We start from the raw sequence: 26,100 nt of genomic DNA, 5'->3' as shown, positions 1-26,100 counted from the left end.
ATAAGAAGGACATTGACAAGCTGGAACGTGTGCAGATGAGGGCAATCGAGATGATCAAGGGTCTGGAAAGCAAGCCTTATGAGGAGTGCTTGAAGGAGCTGGGTATGGAAATTAAGAAACTGAGAGGAAATATGGACAGCCATCTTCACATTTTTGAAGGGCTGTCACATGGAAGATGGAACAAGCTTGTTTTCTCCCACTCTGGAGGGTGGAGACAAAACAATGCCTTCAAGTTACGTGAAAGGAGATTCTGACAAAGCATCAGGAAGAACTTTTCTGACAGCAAGAGCCCTTCAACAGTGCAACAGGCTCCCTTGGGAGGTTTTGCACTCTCCTTCCTTGGAAGTTTGTAATTGGAGGTTGGATGGCCATCTATCATGGATGCTTTAGCTGAGGTTCCTGCCTTGCAGAGGGTTGGACTAGATCAGTGTTTCCCAACCACTGTTCCGCGGCACACTAGTGTGCCACGAGATGTTGCCTGGTGTGCCGCGGGAAAATTTAAAAAATTCGAAAGATTTTTTTTTTAAAGTCAAATTTTCGATTGGGGCGCCGTCACTAGATGACCCCTGGGGTTCCCTCCCTCCCTCCCGCTCTGCGCCTCCCTCCTCCTCCTCCTCCTCCTCCAGGGAGGCCCTTCCTGGCTCTCGGCCAAGGCTTGGCGGCTGCCACTCACTCACTCCCTCGCCCACCCGTCCCTCCATCCCTGCACCCGGCCTCTCCCCCTCCGTCCCCGGCACGGGGGCTGCCGGGATCCGTAGTCCCCTCGCCCTTGGGCTCCGCGCCTGCGTGGGGTGTGCGAACTACATTTCCCAGCGTGGCCTGGCGGGCCGGGCGTTTTGTTTGAAGCGCTCTTCTCCCGGCCTTGGAATGAGCGCAGCGGTGGCGGCCGGGCGGGCAGGGGCTCTTCTGCGCAGACCCCGCGCAGCCTGCCTGCGCCCCCACGGAGATCGGGCGGCAGGATGGAGCCCGGGGATCCCCGCGGAGGCGGAGCGGCGGAGGCGGAGGCTGCCCCCCAGGTAGGGCTGTGTCGGGGGGGGGTTATTTTTGCAATGCTGCATCCGCGCCGGAGGGGACGCATCGGACCGCGGGGAGACCCCTTGGCGGGCGTACAAGGCAATGCATGCGTGCAGGCGTTGCATGGAGTGCAGTGCAATGCAATGGCAACGCGGCGCCCTGCATGCATGCATGCAACTTCCACCGGCGCTCCGGACTTGGCAGGTGAGGGGGGTCCCCAGTGGGCGGCAGAGAGAGCCGGGAGGGCGAAGGGGAGCCGGGGGGAGCAGCGCTGCTCCCCGAGCCGAGCCCGGGGGGAAACTTCGGCGTCGTTGCACCGGGTGTTGGAAGCGGAGGCTGGCGGGGGCCCCTCACCTGCAAAACCTGGTCGCCTCTCATATATTTCGTGCATTGCATTCATCGCCCGCTTTCTCCTCCAAGGAGCTCCCGGGGGCGCGCGTGGTTCTCCCCGTGTTATCCTCGCAACAACAGCCCTGCGAGGTGGGTCAGGCGAGTGGCCCAAGGGAGCACCCAGGGATTGTCCTGGCCAGGTGGGGTGATTTGAACCCTGCTCTCTGCCCGGTCTTCGTCCTCATTTAGCCCCCACATGTGCATGACTGTGCATGACTGAGGTTTTCCCCCCTCGTCTTGGCTATGGTGTGAGTCTGTGCTGTTAATTAATGGGGTTCTGCCTTCGGAGAAGATGAGCCAGCCCTCAAGGAGGTGATTATGTAATTTGCTAGCAATTCATGTCCCTCCCGGCGTGACGCTGCGCGCTGACGTCACAGGGCTGTAATGGTGGTGTGCCTCGAGATTTTTTTCATGAAACAAGTGTGCCTTTGCCCAAAAAAGGTTGGGAAACACTGGACTAGATGACCCTTGGGGTCCCTTCCAACTTTACAATTCTAAGATTTTACGAAAGGTCCTTACAGCATAATGCAATTTAGTCCCATATGATTAAGCAATTATAAATAAATTAGTCTCACTCTCAATCAGCAATATTGAAAATTAATGTAGCAAAAGTCTCTCCCCCCCCCCCGGCACTGTGTTCCTCCGTTGTGTCAAATGGTGGTCTTTAATCATATTTTGCCTATGAGTTAGAAAACAGAAGTAGTCGTTACTGCTGCGTCGTCGTTTAACGTGAGTGTTAAAAAAGAGCTCAAAGAGTGTTAAAAAAGAGCTCACTAAAAAGAGCTCAAAAACTTGTGCTCTGCCCCCCCCAATCTCAACAACTTCATGGGTAAATCACTTCCAGAATTTTTATATTGGGAGTAGATCGTAGTCTCTTGTGAGTTGGACGTGCCTCCACTAGATGATCCTCAATAGAGTCCCTTCCAACTCTACAATACAGTGGTACCTCGGGATGCGAACGGGATCCATTCTGGAGCCCTGTTCACATCCTGAACATAACCTAAGACGCAACAGCGTGTCTGCACGTGCACAGGTCACATTTTGCCGCTTCCATGCATGCGCGTGACATCATTTTGACCGTCTGAGTATGCGCGAGCGGCGAAACCTGGAAGTAACGCGCTCCATTACTTCCGGGTTGCCACAGAGTACAACCCGAACGTGTTCAACCTGAAGCGTATTTATCCCGATGTATGAGTGTACTATAATTCTAGGGGGAAGGATCCGAAAGGGCAAAATCACTCCCCAAAGGTGTCTTTCCATGTGAGAAAGGATTTAAAGTTAATCAGGAAGATGTGGAAAGGTGGGAGGGGCAGAGAGAGAGAGAGGGAGAGGGAGAGGGAGAGAGGTTTGCAACTTCAAAAACACAGCCTATTACTCAGGAAAAGAAACTCATGAATACCTGAGTGTAGGAAGGCGTGTGCAGGCACAGCATGAAGATTTACACAGAGAGGAACCCCACACGGTTTCCCCACATGTAACGTAACAGGCAGGGAGCCAGCTCAGATAGAGAGAAAGGCAGCAACCATTTTATTCCCTTTTTAAGCGCCGCTTCCCTCACACCCCACCTCCCCTCCTGTGTGTTCCAGGGTTTGGGTCCTGAGTTGAGGGAGCTTTTGCTCCTCTCCTTCCAGGTCCCCAACACAATGGGACTTCCTTTTGAGCAGACAAGTCTAGACTTGCCCGATAAACCGCGTTCTCGGGAGTGGTGTCTTTGTGTGTGTGTGTGTGTGTGTGTGTGTGTGAGAGAGAGAGAGAGAGAGAGAGAGAATTCACCACAGGTATGAAGTTTACGGCATGTAATGCCTTAAGAGAGAATATTATGAAAATGATATACAGGTGGTACATGACCCCAGTCAAGCTTGCAAAAATCTATCATTTGCCCGATAATAAATGTTGGAAATGTAAAGAAACTGAAGGTACATTCTTTCACCTTTGGTGGACGTGCCCAAGGATTAAGGCTTTCTGGGAGACGATATATAATGAATTGAAAAAGGTATTTAAATATACCTTCTTGAAGAAACCAGAGGCCTTTCTCCTGGGCATAGTCGGCCAATTGGTGCCAAAGAAGGACAGAACTTTTTTTATGTATGCCACAACACAGCAAGAATACTCACTGCAAAGTATTGGAAGACACAAGATCTACCCACCCTGGAAGAATGGCAGATGAAGGTGATAGACTATATGGGATTGGCAGAAATGACTGGCAGAATCCGAGACCAGGGAGAAGAGTCGGTGGAGAAGATTGGAAGAAATTTAAAGACTATTTACAGAAATATTGTAAAATTAATGAATGTTAGAATGATGTTGGATAGAAATTAAGGGGTTTTCAGCTGTAATACTATAAAGGAATATGAAAAATGGATTATTAATAGGTAAAAATTTAATGTTACAATAGCTCAAGATTAAAGACTAGGATAAACAAAGAGGGTAAGGATTTGCTGAACCAACAAACTGAACTGGAATACAAAAAAGGGAGGTGTGAGGAGGTCCGGGAAATAAGCTAATGAAAAATAAGTAATGGAAAGAATGAGTTGCTTTTAACTATTTTTATTTTGTATTTTCTTACTTTTTTATTTTTATTTTGTAATACTTTGAAAATCTTAATAAATATCTTATATATATAAAAAAAGGATTCAACCTCAATCTGTTAGCTGCCATCCATCCTCCAACTGCCTCCAGAAACTCACACACGACCTTCATCGCCTTCACTGGTTCTGATTTAAAAGAGAGGTTGAGCTGGGTGTCATCTGTAATATGTACATGACACGAGACTTTATATAGCAGCCTCTGATACACAGCTCACATCAAAAGCAAGGAGGAGGAGAGACAGACTGATCAGCTCCCTCGCCCAGCCAGCCAGCCTGCCTTCCTCCAGGTCTTCAGGAGGGCGGCTGCTGCATCACAAAGCCTGGCTTCTATGGCTTATGGCAGGCAGCACAGAGAGAAGAAAGTGCATTTTGCCCCTTTGAGCTGATGCCCCCTCCCAGAAGCCCCAAAGACCAGGAGAGAGTCCAGCCCACACAGGATGAAGTGAGATCCAGATCCACAGGCTACTTTTCTCTTTGCGCAAGGAGGGAGAGATGGGACCAGGCTTGGGGCTGCGTCTGTTTCCCTCCCTCTTGGTGCTTTGATGCGCCGCCTCCCCAAAACCCCTTAGGGAGGGAGGCCTATCTGCTTCATGCTCTTATCTTTGACTATGAAAATCCTCTGTAGAGGCCAACCCAGGCAACATCCTTGTTATGTTGTGGGCGAACATATCAGACGACACAGCGATTCTTCCAAAGCAGCTCTTTATTTGTAAGCTGGAACAGAACTGAACTGAGGAGCTCAGTCAGCCTGCTTATATAGAGCTCCACTAGAATGCAACAGTAACCATTTTCTGTAACTAGCCAATCACTGAATGTCACTTTTGATCCTTCATTTGCATACAAACTATCCAATCACTGAACGTCACTTTCGATCCTTCATTTGCATAACTATCTACAGTATCCCCCTGCTGGCCCAGGGTGAGAATTTCAGTATATAACAATCCTCATTGTTTTCTCCCCCCTTACTTCATCAGATGGAGCAAAATATGCTTATAGTTTGATTTTGATTTACAAACCGGGTGGGTGGGGGGAGGGGTCAGAAATAAAAATCACTGTGATTTGTCTCATGTTTTTAATTACTCATAGCTCATCACTAGGCAATGTTTATTAAAGTTACTGTGACCAAAACAAAAAAGTAAAAATAGTTTGCACTTTACATTCAGGCTTTGCATTGGGGGCTGTATCCCAGAATTAAGCTATTGGGTTTAATGAGTTTTCTCTGTGCTTGCAGGCTTTGGGTATGTCTTCAAACAGCACTCAGGGTTACCTCATTCTGTGTAGCTCCTTGCTCCTGCCTGAGACTACGAAAGCAGGTACAGATTCAGTTTTTCTTGGCAAAGAGCATGGATCACTAAACCACAAAAGTGTAAACATGGCTTTGGGTATTTCATTATCAATATTTTTTTCTATAGGCCACCTTTTGAGGCATAGCTTGCTCACAGAATTGTAGAGCTGGAAGGGAACAAGGGACATCTAGTCCAACCCCCTGCCAGGAATCTATACTGCATGCAAGCCTTGTTCTTGAAGGCAAAAATAGAAAAAGAAAATTATGTATTGTTGATGCTTTAACCTGAATACCCCAAAGACACATTTGAACTTCCAAATGTTTTGTTTGTCTCTGCCCCCACCTGCCCCATAACACACATATAATAGTAGTTTTCTGAACAGCTTGAATACTATATTTAAAAAGAATTCAGAGAAAAGGAAACTCAGTCTTGTTTTGGAAAAGAAATAATAAGTATTCATGGAATAAACCAGTGTGAATAAATAAATACAATTAAAATGGTGACTACACATTCTTTTTTGGCACCCACAACCCAGGTTCCAGGAACCACATGACTCCTACCTTTTCTGTCCCCGTTTTTAACAATGCTCTTAGCCTGTACATTAGCGCCTAATGGCTAGAGCAACCCAGACACATGGAATGCTAGTAGAAGCCATGTGTAATTCTGCATGTGTGGTACTGCTAACTCCCCTAGGAGGCTGCATAGGATAGGGCAGGGGTCAACAACCTAAGGCCCATGGGCCACAAGCGGCCAATGGGGGTCATTTAACCGGCCCCTGAGCCACCCCCGAACTGAGCTGCCCGCTTGGCAAGTCCCCATGCGCTGTGCTAAACCAGTGCAGCGTGGTGACTCACTTCTGCAGTGCTGGAAACCGTGACTGCACATGCACAGACGCCGAAAATCCATTGTCAATCCCTTTTTCCTTCAGCTTATCCTATTTTCTCTAATTTGTTAGAAATATTATTACCAAATTTCCATTGTATTTTGCACGTTACAAACATTACTCTAATCCTGCCAAGGTTTTTAGTTTTTTACTATTCTCTTAAATACATTATAATTTTTCCCATTCCTTCTTGAATTTCTTCTCTTCCTGGTCTCTGATTTTCCCAGTCAAATTCGCCATTTTGGCGTAGTCCATCATCTTCATTAGCCATTCCTCCCTGGTTGGAACGTTGTCTTATTTCCATCTCTGGGCCAGTAGTATCCTCACTGCTGTCGTCATGTACATGAAAAGTCTTTTCTGCTCTCTTGGAATCTCTGCACCTAAAATGTCTAATTTTTAAAATATTTCTGAAATGAATAATTATTTTTTAATCAATTTAAGCCTAATTTGGTGTTCTCAAGTTTGTATATACCGTATTTTTCGCTCCATAAGGCACACCTGACCATAAGGTGCACCTAGTTTTTAGAGGGGGAATTCAAGAAAAAAAATATTATTTAAAGGGAGCGCTGAGCAGAGCCTGTATGCATCCCAGGCTCTGCTCAGCGCTTCCTTTAAAGAGCCGCGGTGTGTGTGGCGCTTGCAGGCTTTTCCCTGAGGCAGAAAAGCCCCCAAGCCCCCCCCCAAACACACACACTCCGCGTGGCTCTTTAAAGGGAGTGCTTCTCTTGGGGGCTTTTGCGGGAGGTGGGGGAAGTGAGAGAGCCTCACTCTGTCCCTTCCCCCCACCTCCCGCAAAAGCCTGGGATAGCCGCGCGAAGCCTCCGCAGGGCAGCGGGGTGAAGGCTCCCCGCTGCCCTGTGGAGGCTTCGCGGGCTACCCAGAGCTGCTAAGGAGCTTGTCGGGGATGGCGGGGGAAGCCCGGGTCCCCCCCCTCCAGCCCCAGGGACCACACATTCGCTCCATAAGATGCACAGACATTTCGCATTAGTTTTCAAGAGGAAAAAAGTGTGTCTTATGGAGCGAAAAATACGGTAATACTCAAATTTTTAATTTTTTGGAATATTTTTCTTACAAGGTCTTATTTCCTTACATGTCAGCATTTAATGTTCTACTGACTGTAAATTTTCTCTCCCCCCGCCCCAATAGTCAATTTTCATAACTTCATATTCAAAGATCCCAAAATTAAAACAAGTCTGCACTTTCAAAAATAAACTACAATAACCAATATTATTTTAAGATGTACAACTTTGTTTCATTAATTTTTTCTATTACAGCTATGGAGTGTAGGAAAGTTGTGCAAAATGGCTACCCAGTAGCCACCCCCCAGTGTCCAAAATCGCAAAATTTTCGTTACAAGGAACCCCCCCCCCAATAAATTTCATTCTGTCGAGAAAGAACATGTCTTTGCAATAATTTTCAACATCAAAAACTTTTGCTTACATCATGCCCACACACTGTAAATTCAGGTTTTCTAAACCTAGTTTTTCCACCAAAAAAACTAGGCTACAAGTGCATTTATAATTTTTTTAGGCATTTATAAAATATTTTGAGTGTTGGTGTATTTTTTTCTGAAATCCTCATCATTTTATTGAGCTCTGTGTAAAAATTCAAAGAGATCTGATCATTGGTTGGGGGGGGAGTGTACACAAGGGTATCTTGTGCCAAGGGTCTCAAGAGGGACAGACAACGCAGATTTAACAAAACTTCGAAGTGCTATAAAATTAAAACTGAGATAGAGGGGGAAAATTTAAGGGGGTTTCTTTCAACCATATGGGAAGGGTGCACATCAAATTTCATCAACATCCGAGATGGACGGTGACATGACCTCATTAAAATGATGGGGCATGCCACAATTACAAACCATTTGTGCACTGGAAAAATCCCAGCTGGATTGATTTCTGTTGCATTAAAATATCAACAAACTGAGCGAATCTCATAAGATATCACAGAGCCCCCAAATGCCAACAAACAAAACAAATTCAGCCAACAAACTAACAAAGCCCAGGCAAAACCTTGGTCTTGCTCTGTAGTCTCAACAAAGAGTAAACCAAATGTTGTATATATAAATCAGAAGGGAACACCACAAATTGATATTATTGATAGCCGAGTAAGATTGTCTTCCATGAACACGGTTTTAACAGTGAGTCCGTAAGTAACTGTGGAGGCCAATTCTGGATCCACATGTCCTTCCAAGTGGGGACATAGGTTTCCGGGCAGAAGTTGATCATGGTGAGGGTTTACCAAACATGCACATTTCTCCCTATCATCCAGAGTTCTAGTGTCTTCAAAGTCCATGGCACCTTTAGTAAAGGCTGTTTTCCAATTGGAAAGCTCGCAGGCCAGTTTGCCCCAGTTGTTGGTGTTTACACTACATTCTTTTAAGATTTGCCTTGAGAGTCTTTAAACTTCTGTTACTGACCAGTATTACACTTTCCATTTTTAAGTTTGGAGTAGAGTAGTTGCTTTGGAAGACGATAATCTGGCATCCACACATGACCAGTTCAACAAAGTTGATATTGAAGAATCATTGTTTGATACTTATGATCTTTGCTTTTTCCAGTACACTGATATTAGTTCGCCTGTCTTCCCACGTGATGTGTAAAAATTTTCAGACACCCCATTGATGGAATCTTTCAAGGAGTTGGGAGATGGCGTTTATAAGTGGTCCATGTTTCACAAGCCTACAGTAAGGTTGCTAGTACAATAGCTTTGTAAACAAGCATTTTGGTTTCCCCGCAAATCTCCCAGTCCTCAACTGGGAGAAAGCTGCACTCGCAGAGCTCAGGCGATGCTGGATTTCAGCATAAATGTCAGCCCTTGTGGAAAGGTAGCTGCCCAGGTAGAAGTGATTTAGGCTTGGATTTGTGGTGCTGCAGAGGGGTGTTTTGTGCTTGTTGGTGCAGCACTTTGTTTTTGCGGATGTTGAGCGATAGGCCAAGCTTTTCATAAGCTTCTGTGAATATATTTAGGATGATTCGGAGCTCATCCTCTGAGTGCGCACACACTAGGTTGTCATCAGCATATTGAAGCTCCATGACGGAAGTTGTGGTGACCTTACTCTTTGCTTTCAGCCTACTCAAATGAAAGGGATTTCCATCTGTACGATAAATGATTTCTACCCCGGTGGGGAGTTTCCCTTTGACAATGTGTAGGATCATGGCCATGAAAATAATAAATATGAGTTGGGGTGACAACACAAGCCTGTTTAACACCTGATCCCACTGTGAATGGGTCACTCTGAAAGCCCTGGGCTAGGGAGAAAGACGTTTCTTTTCCCGCTGGCCAGGTGCAGGTTTGGGGGGAGGCAGCCGGGCGAGCTGCCCCAACGGGGCCCGGCCACTTGAACAGCCACAGGCGAGGAGGAGCCGTCCGCCTGCTGCCCGCCTTTGGCGCGCCTCGCCTGCGGGTGGCTCCTGAGGCAGCTTCGCCCGGCGGCTCCCCCCGGGCCCGGTGCCGCCGCAGGGCCTGGTCGGGGCGGCCTTGGCTCCTCCCTCGCCCCGCCCTCTTCCGCGGTCGCTTGCCTGAGCGAGGCGGAGGCGGAGAGCGCAGGGAAGGGAGGCAGAGGCGCAGGAGCGGCGCACACCTAGGCCCCAGCCCCACCCTCCGCCGCCGCCGCCAGCCCAGCGGAGAGCCGGAAGCTCCCGGGATCGCCCCTCAGCCGCCGCCGCCATCATGGTGAAGGTGTCGTTCAACTCGGCGTTGGCGCAGAAGGAGGCCGCGGGCCGGAAGGAGGAGGACGAGAGCAAGGAGGGCGGCTGCAGCCAAGTGCTGATCCTGCCCCCCGGCGCCAAGGTGAGCTCCGTCCGCCAGGCCCTTCGGGAGGGAGGCCTGCGGGGCGGCCCGGGCGGAGAGCGGCGCCGGGTTCCCGGCCGAGCGCCTTGCAAGCGCCGCGGAGAGGCCAAGGAAGAGCTCGCGGCGGATCTAAAATGGCTGACTGGGGAAGAGCCGCCGAGCTTCGCCCCCTGCTCTCGGGCGGCCTGGTTTTCTCCGGGCCGCGCTCGGAGCTGCCTCCTCAGTCCCGGGGGCGGCGGGGCCCTTGGGGATGCGCTCCGCCGCAGATGCCTCGCTAGCAGGGAAGGCAAGACGTGCGCGGGCAGATCCGTCCTGCTCGGGCCGCCGCGTCTCTTGCAGCAAGACGGAGGAAGGTGAAGCGTTGTCGTGCCAGGTTCCCGGGCGGGTAGGATGTTGCCGCAAAAACAGGTCTATTATGTCGGAAGCTTCATGGCTGGCATTTCCTCCAAGTGCAGGGAGTGTAACCGGTTTTCTTTACACCTGTATTTCTGCCCGCTGAAAAGTACACTTAATGTAGCTGATGAAGTAGGCTGTAATCAAGGAAAACCTATGTTAAAATTAATAATTGCTCTACACATTGCCACGTGATGGTCATATTGTACCAAATTGTGATGACATCAGGTAAATCATTAGTTTTATGCAGTGAAGCAATGGATTTAATCTCCAATAAAGCAGTGGATGAGCCATTTAATTTCCATAATCCCAGTCAAGTTAAAACTGCCTTGCAGCATTCTGATAAGTTTTAGGTTACCATTTTAGGAAAAAGGTAAAAGGCGGATCTACACGGATCCTCGTGAATTCATATGATTTTTTCATTCAAATTAAATAAAACCACCATGATATTGTAGACCATGTCTTACTCTGTAGAAAGCATCAAAAAAATCACGCATCCACTGTTTCTGGGGGGCGCAGGGGCGCAAAAACATGGTTAAAAAAACACGGATCCTCATGGATCCTCATGATTTTTCCACTAGATCAGCACAAAGTCACCATCAGATCAAAGATCATGGCCATGGGCACAGCATCCACCACAAAAATCACGGATCCACGGCTTCCTGGCGAAACCGTGGCCCAAAAACGTGGTTTTCAAGAACGGATCTTCATGGATCCACACGCTTTCTGCATCGGGCCAACCCAAACTCACCGTCAAATCACACATCATAGCCAGGGGCACAGCCTACACCACAAAAAACTCAGATCCACACCTGCCTGGCCACGCCCTGACCCAAAAACGTGGTTCCGAAGCACGGATCCTCATGAATCCTCATGATTTTTGCACTAGATCAGCCCAAAGTCACCATCAGATCAAACATCATGGCCAGCAGCACAGCATGCAACACAAAAATCACGGATCCACGGCTTCCTGGCGAAACCGTGGCCCAAAAACGTGGTTTTCAAGAACGGATCTTCATGGATCCACACGCTTTCTGCATCGGGCCAACCCAAACTCACCGTCAAATCACAGATCATAGTAAGAGGCACAGCCTACACCACAAAAAACTCGGATCCACACCTGCCTGACCACGCCCTGGCCCAAAAACGTGGTTCCAAAGCACGGATCCTCATGGATCCTCACGCTTTTTGCATCGGGCCACCCCAAACTCACCGTCAAATCACACATCATGTCCAGAGGCACAGCCTGCACCACAAAAATCACGGATCCACGGCTTCCTGACCATACCGTGGCCCAAAAACGTAGTTTTGAAGCACGGATCCTCATGGATCCTCACGCTTTTTGCATTGGGCCAACCCAAACTCACCGTCGAATCACACATCATGTCCAGTGGCACTGCCTGCACCACAAAAAACTCGGATCCACGGCTTCCTGGCCACTCCATAGCCCAAAAACGTGGTTTTGAAGCACGGATCCTAATGGATCATCATGCTTTTTGCATTGGGCCAACCCATACTCACCGTCAAATCACACATCATGTCCAGGGGCACAGCCTGCACCACAAAAAACTCGGATCCACGGCTTCCTGGCCACTCCAAGGCCCAAAAACGTGGTTCCGAAGCACGGATCCTCATGGATCCTCACGCTTTTTGCATTGGGCCACCCCAAACTCACCGTCAAATCACACATCATGTCCAGGGGCACTGCCTGCACCACAAAAAACTCGGATCCACGGCTTCCTGGCCACTCCATGGCCCAAAAACGTGGTTTTGAAGCACGGATCCTAATGGATCATCATGCTTTTTGCATTGGGCCAACCCATACTCACCGTCAAATCACACATCATGTCCAGGGGCACAGCCTGCACCACAAAAAACTCGGATCCACGGCTTCCTGGCCACTCCAAGGCCCAAAAACGTGGTTTTGAAGCACGGATCCTCATGGATCCTCACGCTTTTTGCATTGGGCCACCCCAAACTCACCGTCAAATCGCACATCATGTCCAGGGGCACTGCTTGCACCACAAAAAACTCGGATCCACGGCTTCCTGGCCACTCCATGGTCAAAAAACGTGGTTTTAAAGCACGGATCCTCATGGATCCTCACGCTTTTTGCATTGGGCCAACCCAAACACACCGTTAAATCACACATCATGTCCAGAGGCACAGCCTGCACCACAAAAATCATGGATCCATGTCTTCCTGGTCATACTGTGGCCCAGAAACGTGGTTTTGAAGCACGGATCCTCATGGATCCTCACACTTTTTGCATTGGGCCAACCCAAACCCACTGTCAAATCACATATCATACCAAGGGGCACAGCCTACACCACAAAAAACTCAGATCCACGCCTGCCTGGCCATACCGTGGCCCAAAAACGTGGTTCCGAAGCATGGATCCTCATGGATCCTGTTGATTTTTGCACAAGACCAGCCCAAAATCACCATCATATCAAACATCATGGCCAGGGGCACAGAATCCACCACAAAAATCAGGGATCCACGGCTTCCTGGTCATACCGTGGCCCAAAAACATGGTTTTGAACCACGGATCCTCATGGATCCTCACGTTTTTGCACTAGATCAGCCCAAATTCACCGTCAAATCACATAGCATACCAAGGGGCACCGCCTGCACAACAAAAAATTCGGATCCACGGCTTCCTGGCGACACCGTGGACCAAAAACATGGTTTTGAAGCACGGATCCTCATGGATCCTCACACTTTTTGCATTGGGCCAACCCAAACTCACCATCAAATCACACATCATGGCCAGGGGCACAACCTGCACCACAAAAATCACGGATCCATGGTTTCCTGGCGACACCATAGCCCAAAAATGTAGTTTTGAAGCACGGATCCTCGTGGATCCTCACACTTTTTGCACTGGGCCACCCCTAAATCACTGTCAAATCACACTTCATGCCATGGGACACAGCTTGCACCACAAAAAACTCGGATCCACGGGTTCCTGGCCATACCGTGGCCCAAAAACGTGGTTTCAAAGCATGGATCCTTATGGATCCTCACGCATTTTCCATTGGCCAACCCAAACTCACCGTCAAATCACACATCATGGCCATGGGCACAGCCTGCACCACAAAAAACACGGATCCACAGCTTCCTGGCCACTCCATGGCTCAAAAACGTGGTTTTGAAGCACGGATCCTCATGGATCATCACACTTTTTGCATTGGGGAACCCCAAATTCACCCTTTATTCAAATATCTTGTACATAACCACAGATCTGACCACAAACATCATGGATCTACTGCTAGATGCTACCCTGGATATATTGGCCAATTTTTAGGTGGGTGTGCTGGGATGGAGGAAACTGAGTCAGCTGAATCTCAGTCCATTAAAGATGGGCGTCCAGTGGCTGGGCCAGAATAATTTCAGTTTGGTTTGCCAGCTCCCAGCTCTTAATGGGGCGCAATAGTCACCTGTAGCCGCTATCAGGAGTCCCGGTGTGATCCTGGATGCTTCTGTCTCTATGGAGGCATTGGTCACAAATGTAGCCAAACTGGAATTTTTGAATCTATGTCAGGTTAGGAGATCGGTACCGTACCTGTCCCTTTCCAACCTAGCCATGGTGATCCATGCAGTAGTCACCTGCAGACTAGACTACTTTAACTTGCTGTACACCTGAGTCGGGGAGTGCAGGGTATAAATGCGAGAGAGAGAGAGATATGCAGGGCTACCCTTGAGACTGCTCCAGAAACTCCAAATGGTCTAAAATGCAGATGCATGAGTTCTTACTTGGACTTTGTGGAGAGCCCACATTCAGTTGGTTGTTCATCAGCTGGATTGGCTCCAGGTGGAGTATTGAATCAGGTTCAATGTTTTGGTGCTAATCTTTAAAGCCCTAAACAGGCTGTGACCTTTCTTATCTGTGGGAATTATCTTCCAATACACCCCCCATGAGTGTGACGCTCATCTAACAGCAACCTACTGGTGGTCCCTGGCCCAAAACATATCCAGCTGTCCTCAACCAGAGCCAGAGCCTTTTTGGTGGAACGCTTTGTCTAATGAGAACCAGGGCTCAGTGCAATCTATCTCAGTTCTCTCACTTGTCATGGTGAGTGGGCTTGCACATTCCTATGACCCTTGTGGGTGAAGCCATTGGGAATCTCGTACTCCCAGCAGGGTCACCCAAAGTGGTAAGGTCAAAGAAAATTAAATATGCTCAGAGTCCTGTAGTGATTTCATGCTCTTTATTGCAGCTTGTAAAACAGTGATTGAATTTCCCCCCAAACCTCAGGCTTTTATATACATTATTTACACAATGAGTCCCGTCTGACTAGCTGATTCTGCTTCCCTCCTGGAGCCTGATTGGTCTTTTCCTGCAAGCCAATCAGTTCTTGCATTCTAGGATCCTACTTGCCTATTGTTCTAGGATCCAAGCTTAGTACATAACAGGGAAGGAGTTAGACAAAGAATGATCCAAGAAGTCCTCAACAGCAGAACAGGCGGGTGATAACAAGCAGTGTGTTACAACGGCTCTGAAGGCGGATGAAGGCTGCAGCAGATAGGATCCACCAGTTTGTCGTGACTACTCATGCCATCAGAACAGAGCCCTGCTGCGAAGACTGTGCGTTGGTCAGCGTGCACTAATCTACACACATAAAACAAATTCACGCACAGGCGTCTTCCAAAAACCAAACCCAACCTCCCCAAACCCTCCCCCCATGGCCATCACTAAATGGCTACTGTGGCAGGAATGTGAAGCCCCTAGTCATGAACCGACACATGGCGGTCAGTCGTTCTGACTCAAGGAATGAGGCCGTTGAGCAGCTCAGCAGCTGTATCCATGACTGAGCAGCCCTTTTTAGGATCCACTATGCTCACCCCGAAAAGGGGAAGGGGCTGGAAACGGTGCCCTAAACATAGTATGCCTCCCTTTTTCCCTGACTGGATTACCACGCCCAGGTGGAATCTCTTTTCCCATAGTTTGAATCCATTATTCTGCATCCTAGTCTCTAGAACAGCAGAAAACAAGCTTGCTCCCTCTTCAACATGACATCCCTTCAAATATTTAAACATGGCTATCATGTCACTCCTTAATCTTCTCTTCTCTAGATTAAACAAATCCAGCTCCCTAAGTCTCTCCTCATAGGGCTTGAATTCCAGACCTTTTACAATTTGGTCACCCTCCTCTGGACATGCTCCAACTTGACAATATCCTTCTTCAACTGGACACAGTATTTCAGGTGTGGTCTGACCAACCAACCAGAATAGTGTGGTAGCATTCCTTCACTTGATCTAGACACTATACTCCTATTGATGCAGCCCAGAATTGCATTGGCATTCTTAGCTGCCACATCACACTGTTGACTCATATTCAGCTTGTGGTCAACTAAGACTCCCAGATCCCTTTCACAGGTACTGTTGCCAAGCCAAGTGTCCCCCACCTGTGCATTTCATTTTTTCTATCCAGGTGCAGTACTTTCATTTCTCCCTATTGAACTCCATATTGTTGGTTTTGGCCCAGCTCTCTAGGGTATTCAGGTCATTTTGAATTCTGACCCTGTCCTCTGGTGTATTTGCAACCCCTCCCAGTTTGCAGTCATTTGCAAATTTGATTAGCACGCCCTCTATTCCATCATCCAAATCATTTATAAAAATATTGAATAGCACCAGGCCCAGGACAGAACCTTGTGGAACCCCAGTAGTCATTTTTTTTCCAGGATGAAGGTGAGCCACTGATGAGCACTCTTTGGGTTCAGCCCATCAACCAATTACAAATCCACCCAACAGTAGCTTTGTCTAGCCCACATTTTACTAGTTGTTTTGCAATAATATCATGGGGGACCTTTTCAAAGGCCTTACTGAAGTCAAGGTAAGCTGGTACAAGGGAAAGCAGGATTGTAATTACCATAAAAATTACTGATTACTTTGGATCAGCAGTCTCAACCTAACCCGCTATGTGGGGAGAGCCACGTGTTCCTTTGGAAGGCAAGTGGAATACAGTGTGATATACTGACAGCTGTTTTAAAAGATGTAACTGTAACTTAAAATCCAGTATCAGGGAAAAAAACAAAAATAGATGGTCCCTGTGTGGATAGTCATGTTTGCATGATGGGGCCACGTCCAGTGACCATGTGGCCTGATATAAGAGGGTTCTAAAATCAGTCCTGAAAGTAGACTGATTGAGAATGACACACGCATAGCTTTTGCTCTGCCATTAACAAGGTGAGCTGAAGCAAATTCTTGCCTCCCTTTGGGCTTAGCAATATTTCCTACAGCATTCTTGTTGAAGGGCATTGGAGAGTTAGGTGAGGGTCACTTTTCTGTTTTTCCATCAAGCCCCCAGACAAGAATGCTACAGCATCAGCGCCAAACACTCAGTCTTATAACAAAAAATACTCAACGGAGTTAGGGCTGAGGGTAGGGGAAGTACAATCATGATCTTTCCAGTCCTCTAGAAGCTGACCCTTTTGGTCATTTTGGTCATGGAGCCAAATATCTGTTTCCAAGTTTAAAGAGTCTAAACAAGTAAAGAACAAGCTTGCCCTTTACATGCAAAAGCCATGAAATTCAGCCCATTGGGCAATGATAGGCTGGGAGGAGGGAGGTAAGGACTAGCACCTTCTCTGCCCTCCACCTCCAACAGCTACACCTGAAAGTTTCATGATGGGATTCGATTTGAGAAGCTGAATGTTTATAAAGGCATTTAGCCAATTTCTGCCACGGAAATTCTGAACAGAAACACTCTGCAGGTTCAGCCCCCAAAAGAAACTGCTCTATGGTCTCTGTGTTGGGAAATGGGAACAGATCTTGATCATCACCAACCTTCCCTCCACAAATCAGTATCACTATGAGGCTGAACTGAGCAGCTTGCTCCAGAGTTTTAAGAGATACGTTTCTGTGGTGTAGTAGTTAAGAGCGGTGGACTCTAATCTGGTAAGCTGGGTTCGCTTCCCCGCACCTCCACATGCAGGCTGCTGGGTGACCTTGGGCCAGTCACACTTCTCTCTGAACTCTCTCAGCCCCACCTACCTCACAAGGTGTCTGTTGTGGGGGTGGAAGGGAAAGGAGATTTTTAGCCACTTTGAGACTCCTTCAAGTAGAGAAAAGCAGGATATAAAAACTAACTCCATAAATAAGAATTCTATGGGAAAGGACCATCCCTGACATGATGATGATGAAAACTATATGTTTGGATTTTGCTGTATTATACCAACCTGTGGAATATGACAGTTCGCAGTTTCAAAATCTATTTGGCCACAGTGGATTGACAGTCTGGACACACAAAAACCTCTGGAAGATCTTTTGAATCAATGCCTATGCGAAAGCAGTGGTACCAGTCCTTGCAGTTTCCTTCACAGTAAGCCATAGTTAGGTCACCACTGGGCCTCCTGCACCCTTCCTTCAAGAAACATAGTGACCAGCAGCCTTCAAACAAGGATATCTGAGCAATAGGTTAGTGTATCCTTCCATCCCTCTGGGCATGATCGAGACACAGTAATGTAACTCTCATTCAAGATTTGTCTCTTCTTGGGAGGAACAGCATCAATTTCCACTTGAAAATATTTGTCCTGTCCTTCAAAATAGGTTTTCCCACAGTACTGTATTATTTCTTTTGCAATCCAGGGTCTAATGGCAGCCATATCCTTTTGTATGAACTGTAATTGGGCAGCAGAAGCAATCAGATGGGCAATGGTACATGTGAAAGGACCGTGGTTACTGGAATTACCTTGCCTGGGTATATCAGTTGGTACAAAAAAATGACCAGTCCGCAAAACTATAGGGGTATTTTGAATCCATCTCATACAGACATGCTAAGAAGGATGTTATTGCATCAATCACAGAGTGGTTTGATCCATGTTTGGAATCTAGATAGAGCATGGTCTTCTTTTTAAAAATGATTACTATCAGTATCCAGTGGACTTCTCTGTCATTTACTGGAATAATCAAAACATCTTTCTTTGGCACTCCAAATCTCAAACAGTTCTTCAGAGCTTGCACTGGCAATCTTTGACATATCTGCATGAAGTGGCAAGTACGGTAAGTGGGAAAATTGTTCCATTGTGACCTAGCTCTTTGGCCATGATCACCCTGGAGGCAAGAAAGGCATCTATTATGCGATCATTTATCCAGTTTGATCCTTTTAGTGTGTTTATGTCATAGTCATACACACAGATTTTGCCAACTAAACCCACAAGTCCCATGGTTTGTAGACTGAGTGTGGGGAAGGTACAGTTGTGCCATGGGGGAACTGATGTACAAATCAGTGATTTGTCCAAACACTTCTCACTTTGTGTTGAGAATATGGGGCTGCTATCAAAATAATCAATATTGGTCACTGTCAAATCCTCTTTCCCACCTTTTGGAGTGGAGGTCATCTGAGGCTGAGTGCTTTCCAGGTGTCTCATAGTCAGTTGGTGATCTTAAGGAGTCAAACCCCTCAGCAGCCTGCACTGAATCAGATGCTGGAGCTACTGTTATCTTTTCCTGCAGTCTGGGGAACTTTCTTCCCGATCTACTCTTCTGTCTTTTATTTCACTTCAACTGTGTGAGCTGCAACTGGCAAGGCTTCCCTGGTTCTGGTGGCATGCCGATAGATTTTGTGGCAGCTATAATATGGTAACAAGTCCTGGATGATGTCCTGTACGGACTGTGCATGCATGGCTGCCCGTATGGTCGCCAGGAGAGCGGCTGCCCATACAGCCTGTACGGCCGCCATGAGAGGAGCTGCCTGTACAGTCGCCGCGAGAGCAGCTGCCCGTATGGCCCATACGGTTGCTGCGAGAGGGGCTGCCTGCACAGTTGCCGCAAGAGCGGCAGCCAGTACAGCGACCTTACTGTCACTCTCCCCCCAGCATGGCACCCTGGGGCACCATCACCCCGCTGCCCCTTCATATGCCCCTGTAGTCAATCAAATGTACTATGAACAATCTGAAGTCATGCTGGGCACAATTCACCACTAATCCTGTTCTTTTTCTAAAAACATGTGGTGGACTCCAGGAAAGCTGTCAGCAGGCAACATGATTCCCATGGGCACCACGTTGGAAACCCCCTATTTCAAAGTTTGCACTGACAAAATCTGTTCTCAAGAAAACTTGCAGTTAAACCTCCATTTATAATTACTACCCCTGCAAAGCAACCAACTTTTGTCCCAAAACCATTTGTAGCTGAATTGACGCAAGACAGGTGATTGTTTTTCATGGTTACTTTGGTGGTCTCCATCTAGTTGGTTTGATAATTTACATTCACAGGTAAGATCATCACAATCTCTGCCTTGGACATTCTTGAGGTTTAGCAGTGTCAAAAATTTCCAGGTGCAGTTCTTCACAGTGGAAGCTATGAATATGAATGTCATTTTATTTCAGTGTTCTTGCTAATGCAGAACCATTTCAGATAGCGTTTGTATTTTGGTCATTCCATGGACATTGGTGTGATCTTACAATATAATTTGGTGGAGTCCATTTAACAATCATGCCGATCCATGAGGATTAAAGTATTTAATATAGTGTTTGTTCCTTGGCTGTGCTCTGTGGTTTTTGGGGTTCGTTCTGTGGTCATATACATCATGTGTGATTTGATAGTGATTTCAGGGTGACCAAACATAAAGAAACCCTAAGGATCCATGGGGATCTGTGCTTCATGAGAATCTTTTTACAGCATGGCAGTGCCCCAAAGTGATCTGGCCCTGAACAGCATAGGTGGTTGGGTAATGAATATGGGGCGACCCAGAAAACTGTGGAGCCGTAAATTTTAAATATATATATATAGATTCAATTTTATAAGGATAAGGAAGTACAGAAAGGGAAACGGGGGAGGGGACAGATAGATAGATAGATAGATAGATAGATAGATAGATAGATTAGAAATTTAAAAGACCTATAAAGATTATCAAATCCTACAAAGTACTACTACTACTACTACTACTACTACTACTACTACTACTACTACAACAAATATATTTGTACCCTGCCCATCTGGCTGGGTTTCCCCAGCCACTCTGGGTGGCTTCCCCAAAAATGAAATAAAAATACATTAAAAAGTCACACATTAAAAACGTCCCTAAACAGGGCTGTCATCAGATGTCTTCTAAATGTCAGGTAGCTGTTTATCTCTTTGACATCTAATGGGAGGTCATTCCACAGGGCGGGCGCCACAACCAAGAAGGCCCTCTGCCTGGTTCCTTGTCACTTTGCTTCTCACAGTGAGGGAACCACCAGAAGGCCCTCGGTGCTGGACATCAGTGTCTGGGCAGAATGATGGGCGTGGAGATGCTCCTTCAGGTATACTGCATCGAGGCCGTTTAGGGCTTTAAAGGTCAGCACCAACACTTTGAATTGTGCTCAGAAATGTACTGGGAGCCAATGTAAGTCTTTCAGGACATGTGTTATATGGTCTTGGTGGCCACTCCCAGTCACCAGACTAGCTGCTGCGTTCTGGATTAGTTGTAGTTTCTGGGTCACCTTCAAAGGTAGCCCCACGTAGAGGACATTGCAGTAGTCTAAGCGGAAGATAACAAGAGCATGCACCACTCTGGTGAGACAGTCTCCGGGCAGGTAGGGTCTCAGCCTGCGTACCAGATGGAGCTGGTAGACAGCTGCCCTGGATACAGAATTGACCTGTGCGTCCATGGACAGCTGTGAGTCCAAAATGACTCCCAGGCTGTGCACCTGGCCCTTCAGGGGCACAGTTACCACATTCTGGACCAGGGAGTCCTTCACACCAGCCCACCCCCTGTCCCCCAAGAACAGAACTTCATTATTGTCAGGATTCAACCTCAATCCACTAGCTGCCATCCATCCCCCAACCGCCTCCAAGCACTCACACAGGACCTTCACCACCTTCACTGGTTCTGAGTTGAAAGAGAGGTAGAGCTGGGTATCATCCGCATATTGATGGACACCAAGCCCAAACCTCCTGATGATCTCTCCCAGCAGCTTCCTGTAGATGTTAAAAAGCATGGAGGGGAGGACGGAACCCCGAGGCACCCCACAAGTAAGTCTGAACACTCATCCCCCCCACCACTTTCTGGACACAGTCCAGGAGGAAGGAGCAGAACCACTGTATAACAGTGCCCTCAGCTCCCAGCTCCTCTAGACGGTCCAGAAGGATGTTATGATTGATTGTCGCGACCAAGGCAGTTTCAGTCCCATGAGGAGACCTGAATCCCAATTGGAAGGGATCCAAATGGTCTGCATCCTCCAGGCGTGCCTGGAGTTGTTCAGCAACCACCCGCTCAATCACCTTGCCCAAGAATGGAAGATTTGAGACTGGGCGATAGTTGGCCATACTGGCCGGGTCTGAAGATGTTTTTTTTAAGAAGCGGTTTAATGACCGCCTCTTTCAGCTGGTCTGGGAATGCCCCCTCACAGAGGGAAGCATTCACCACCCCGCAGAGCCCATTGCCCAGCCCTTCCCGCCTTGCTTTTATTAGCCAGGATGGGCAAGGATCAAGGAGACAGGTGGTTGGTTTCACGCATCCAAGCAGCCTGTCCACATTCTCGGGGGTAACGGATTGAAATTGATTCCATGCAGCTTGACCAGACAGGGCTCTAGCACTCTCTCGCCCCGACCCTGCTCCCACGGTGGTGTCTACCTCCTTCCGAATATGAGCAACTTTATCTGCATAAAAATTTGAAAAATCGTTGCAGGAGATCTTGGGGTCTTTACAAGGCCCCGATGGTAAAGGCGGTTCCGTTAAATTGCAAACCACCTGAAAGAGTCTCCTGCTACTATTTTCTGTAGATGCTATAGAGGCAGTGAAGAAAGTCTTCTTCGCCGTTGCTATCGCCACTTGGTAGGCTCGACATTGAGCTCTAACCTGTGTCCGGTCCAATTCAGAATGAGTTTTCTGCCACTGGCACTCTAGCCATCTCAGCGATTGTTTCCTCACCCGCAGCTCCAAAGAAAACCACGGGGCTGTCCGGGCTCCATGCAGTCGGAGAGGGCGCTTCGGAGCCAGACAGTCGATAGCCCTGGTCAACTCCACATTCCAGCGGGCCACCAGGGAATCAGCTGAAAGGCCATCAACATGGGATAAAGCATGCCCTACCACTCTCTGGAAACCATTTCGATTCATTAAGTGGTGGGGGCGGACCATCCGCATTGGTCCCACCTCCCTGCAGAGGAGAAGGGTCACGGAGAAGTCCAGTTGCACCAGGAAGTGATCTGACCATGGCACTTCTTTTGTTTCACTTTTACCTAGTGTCATATCACCCATGTCACTATTGGTGAACACTAGGTCTAAGGCATGTCCGTGACTATGAGTTGGGCCAAACTTATTCAGGGACAGCCCCATGGAGGCCATGCTTTCCACGAAGTCCCAAGCAGCCCCTTGTAAGGTCATGTTGGCATGGATGTTAAAATCCCCTAGGACAACCAAACTAGGTATCTCCAGGAGAACATCCGCGATGACCTGAAGCAGCTCGGGCAGGGAATCCTTGGTGCAGCGGGGAGGTCAGTACACCAAAAGGAATCCTGTACTGCCCCTATTGCCCAGCTTCCAGAACATGCACTCAGAGAACTGGGTCTTTCATATGCGCAGAAGCGCCAAATTGCACCAGTGCCTGTGCAGACGTGGCGCTTCAGGATGCGAATGCTGTGGGTTGCGGACGTGCCTCAGTCATGGGTTATGTCTGCAACCCGAGGTTCCACTGTACCAATTTTGTTTTAGGGCTTAATTTGCAGTAAGTTTTATTCCTTTATTCATAATTGTTCTCACTGTTCTACTGTGAACTGCTCTTAAAATTTTTGCATCCATTTTGTCATATAAGGTTTTGCTTGTTTGGGCTTGGTGTCATATTTGAGTAATAGTTTATAAATTTTACCCAGAATAATAATAATAATAATAATAATTTATTATTTGTACCCCGCCCATCTGGCTGGGTTTCCCCAGCCACTCTGGGCGGCTTCCACAGAAACCAAGAAACACTAAAATATCATACATTAAAAGCTTCCCTGAATAGGGCCGCCTTAAGATGTTTTCTGAATGTCAGGTAGTTGTCCATCACCTTGACATCCGATGGGAGGGCATTCCACAGGGCGGGCGCCACCACCGAAAAGGTAGAACTCTGTTATGATGGACTCAGATTCTATCTTTTCACTGATTTAAATGTTTGCCATACATTCTTTCTTGAATCTGGATATTAGTTGACAGTATGTAAGCAGTTTCATATTTTTTCTCCTCTTTAATACTTTGGCCTGTATTTGATCTGTTCTTGAAGATGAACCATATCTTGGTACAATATATACCGTATTTTTCACTCTATAGGACGCACCGGACCGTAGGACGCACCGAACCATAGGAGGGGGAGAACAAGGAGAAAAAAATTCTCCCCCTCTCCGCTCAGCACCCCTTCAGCGAAGCGGGATGAGAAACGGAGCCCCTTCCATTTCTCCTCCAGCTTCACTGAAGGGGCGCTGCGCAGAGAGGAAACATTGTGCAGTGCCTCTCCAGCGAAGCAAAGCCTAGAGAGCAAGAGGGATCGGTGTGCACCAACCCCTCTCGTTCTCCAGGCTTCAGGCGGCTTACCACAAGCCTTCGGAGATCAGCAGGAACTTGCGCTGTGCTCCAAAGGCTTCAGGCGGCTATCCCTGAAGCCTGGACAGCGAGAGGGGTCGGTGCGCACCGACCCCTCTCGCTCCCCAGGCTTCAGCGAAAGCAACGCGTAGCCTCTGGAGCGTGGAGGGAGCGCTCCCTCTGCGCTTTGGAGGCTTCGTGTTGCTATCGCTGAAGCCAAGGAGCCTGCATTCGCTCCATAGGACGCACACACATTTCCCCTTAATTTTTGGAGGGTAAAAAGTGTGTCCTATAGAGCGAAAAATACGGTAGTCATATATTCTCCTATCGGCTCTAATAATAATATTGCAGTGGTGACATTAACAGTGCAGGTAAGGGTTTTTTTGTGATTTTTGTAGTGCAACTCATGATGTGTGATTTGATGGTGAGTTTGGGGAGCCCCAATGCGAAAAGCGTGAGGATCCATGAGGATCCGTGCTTCAAAACCACGTTTTTGGGCCATGGAGTGACCAGGAAGCCGTGGATCCGAGTTTTCTGTGGTGCAGGCTGTGCCCCTGGGAATGATGTGTGATTTGACGGTGAGTTTGGGGTGGCCCAATGCAAAAAGCGTGAGGATCCATGAGGATCCGTGCTTTGAAACCACGTTTTTGGGCCATGGAGTGGCCAGGAAGCCGTGGATCCGAGTTTTTTGTGGTGCAGGCAGTGCCCCTGGGAATGATGTGTGATTTGACGGTGAGTTTGTGGTGGCCCAATGCAAAAAGTGTGAGGATCCACGAGGATCCGTGCTTCAAAACTACATTTTTGGGCTACGGTGTCGCCAGGAAACCATGGATCCGTGATTTTTGTGGTGCAGGTTGTGCCCCTGGCCATGATGTGTGATTTGATGGTGAGTTTGGGTTGGCCCAATGCAAAAAGAGTCAGGATCCATGAGGATCCGTGCTTCAAAACCATGTTTTTGGTCCACGGTGTTGCCAGGAAGCCGTGGATCCGAGTTTTTTGTGGTGCAGGCTGTGCCCCTGGACATGATGTGTGATTTGACAGTGAGTTTGGGTTGGCCCAATGCAAAAAGCGTGAGGATCCATGAGGATCCGTGCTTCAAAACCACGTTTTTGGGCGATGGAGTGGCCAGGAAGCCATGGATCCAAGTTTTTTGTGGTGCAGGCAGTGCCCCTGGACATGATGTGTGATTTGACGGTGAGTTTGGGGTGGCCCAATGCAAAAAGCGTGAGGATCCATGAGGATCCGTGCTTCAAAACCACGTTTTTGGGCCTTGGAGTGGCCAGGAAGCCGTGGATCCGAGTTTTTTGTGGTGCAGGCAGTGCCCCTGGACATGATGTGTGATTTGACAGTGAGTTTGGCTTGGCCCAATGCAAAACGCGTGAGGATCCATGAGGATCCGTGCTTTGAAACCACGTTTTTGGGCCATGGAGTGGCCAGGAAGCCGTGGATCCGAGTTTTTTGTGGTGCAGGCAGTGCCCCTGGGAATGATGTGTGATTTGACGGTGAGTTTGTGGTGGCCCAATGCAAAAAGTGTGAGGATCCACGAGGATCCGTGCTTCAAAACTACATTTTTGGGCTACGGTGTCACCAGGAAACCATGGATCCGTGATTTTTGTGGTGCAGGTTGTGCCCCTGGCCATGATGTGTGATTTGATGGTGAGTTTGGGTTGGCCCAATGCAAAAAGCGTGAGGATCCATGAGGATCCGTGCTTTAAAACCACGTTTTTTGACCATGGAGTGGCCAGGAAGCCGTGGATCCGTGATTTTTGTGGTGCAGGCTGTGCCTCTGGACATGATGTGTGATTTGACGGTGAGTTTGGGGTGGCCCGATGCAAAAAGCGTGAGGATCCATGAGGATCCGTGCTTCAAAACCACGTTTTTGGGCCACGGTATGGTCAGGAAGCCGTGGATCCGTGATTTTTGTGGTGCAGCCTGTGCCTCTGGACATGATGTGTGATTTGACGGTGAGTTTGGGGTGGCCCGATGCAAAAAGCGTGAGGATCCATGAGGATCCGTGCTTCAAAACCACGTTTTTGGGCCACGGTATGGTCAGCAAGCCGTGGGTACGTGGTTTTTGTGGTGCAGGCTGTGCCTCTGGACATGATGTGTGATTTGACGGTGAGTTTGGGGTGGCCCGATGCAAAAAGCGTGAGGATCCATGAGGATCCGTGCTTTGAAACCACGTTTTTGGGCCATGGAGTGGCCAGGAAGCCGTGGATCCGAGTTTTTTGTGGTGCAGGCAGTGCCCCTGGGAATGATGTGTGATTTGAC

The 26,100-nt window shown here is 48.1% G+C and overlaps 2 protein-coding genes across 3 annotated transcripts in view; both read left to right on the top strand.

The window, feature by feature from the left end:
* Nucleotides 1–26,100, top strand: part of RB1 (RB transcriptional corepressor 1) — a 126,653-nt gene that overhangs the window by 19,597 nt on the left and 80,956 nt on the right. The window lies entirely within an intron of this gene.
* ITM2B (integral membrane protein 2B) overlaps nucleotides 9,517–26,100 on the top strand; it is a 39,699-nt gene continuing 23,115 nt past the window's right edge. The window contains exon 1 of the mRNA XM_083474967.1: nucleotides 9,517–9,953. Within this exon, the coding sequence (XP_083331093.1) occupies nucleotides 9,834–9,953 (120 nt within the window). The 5' untranslated portion in view covers nucleotides 9,517–9,833. The remainder of the gene's footprint in view (nucleotides 9,954–26,100) is intronic.

This window comes from Podarcis liolepis (assembly GCF_965112155.1).
Source record: "Podarcis liolepis genome assembly, chromosome: 1".
Lineage (NCBI taxonomy): Eukaryota > Metazoa > Chordata > Lepidosauria > Squamata > Lacertidae > Podarcis > Podarcis liolepis.
Note: the sequence above shows the minus strand (reverse complement) of the source record. Positions and strands in the feature narration are given on the sequence as shown.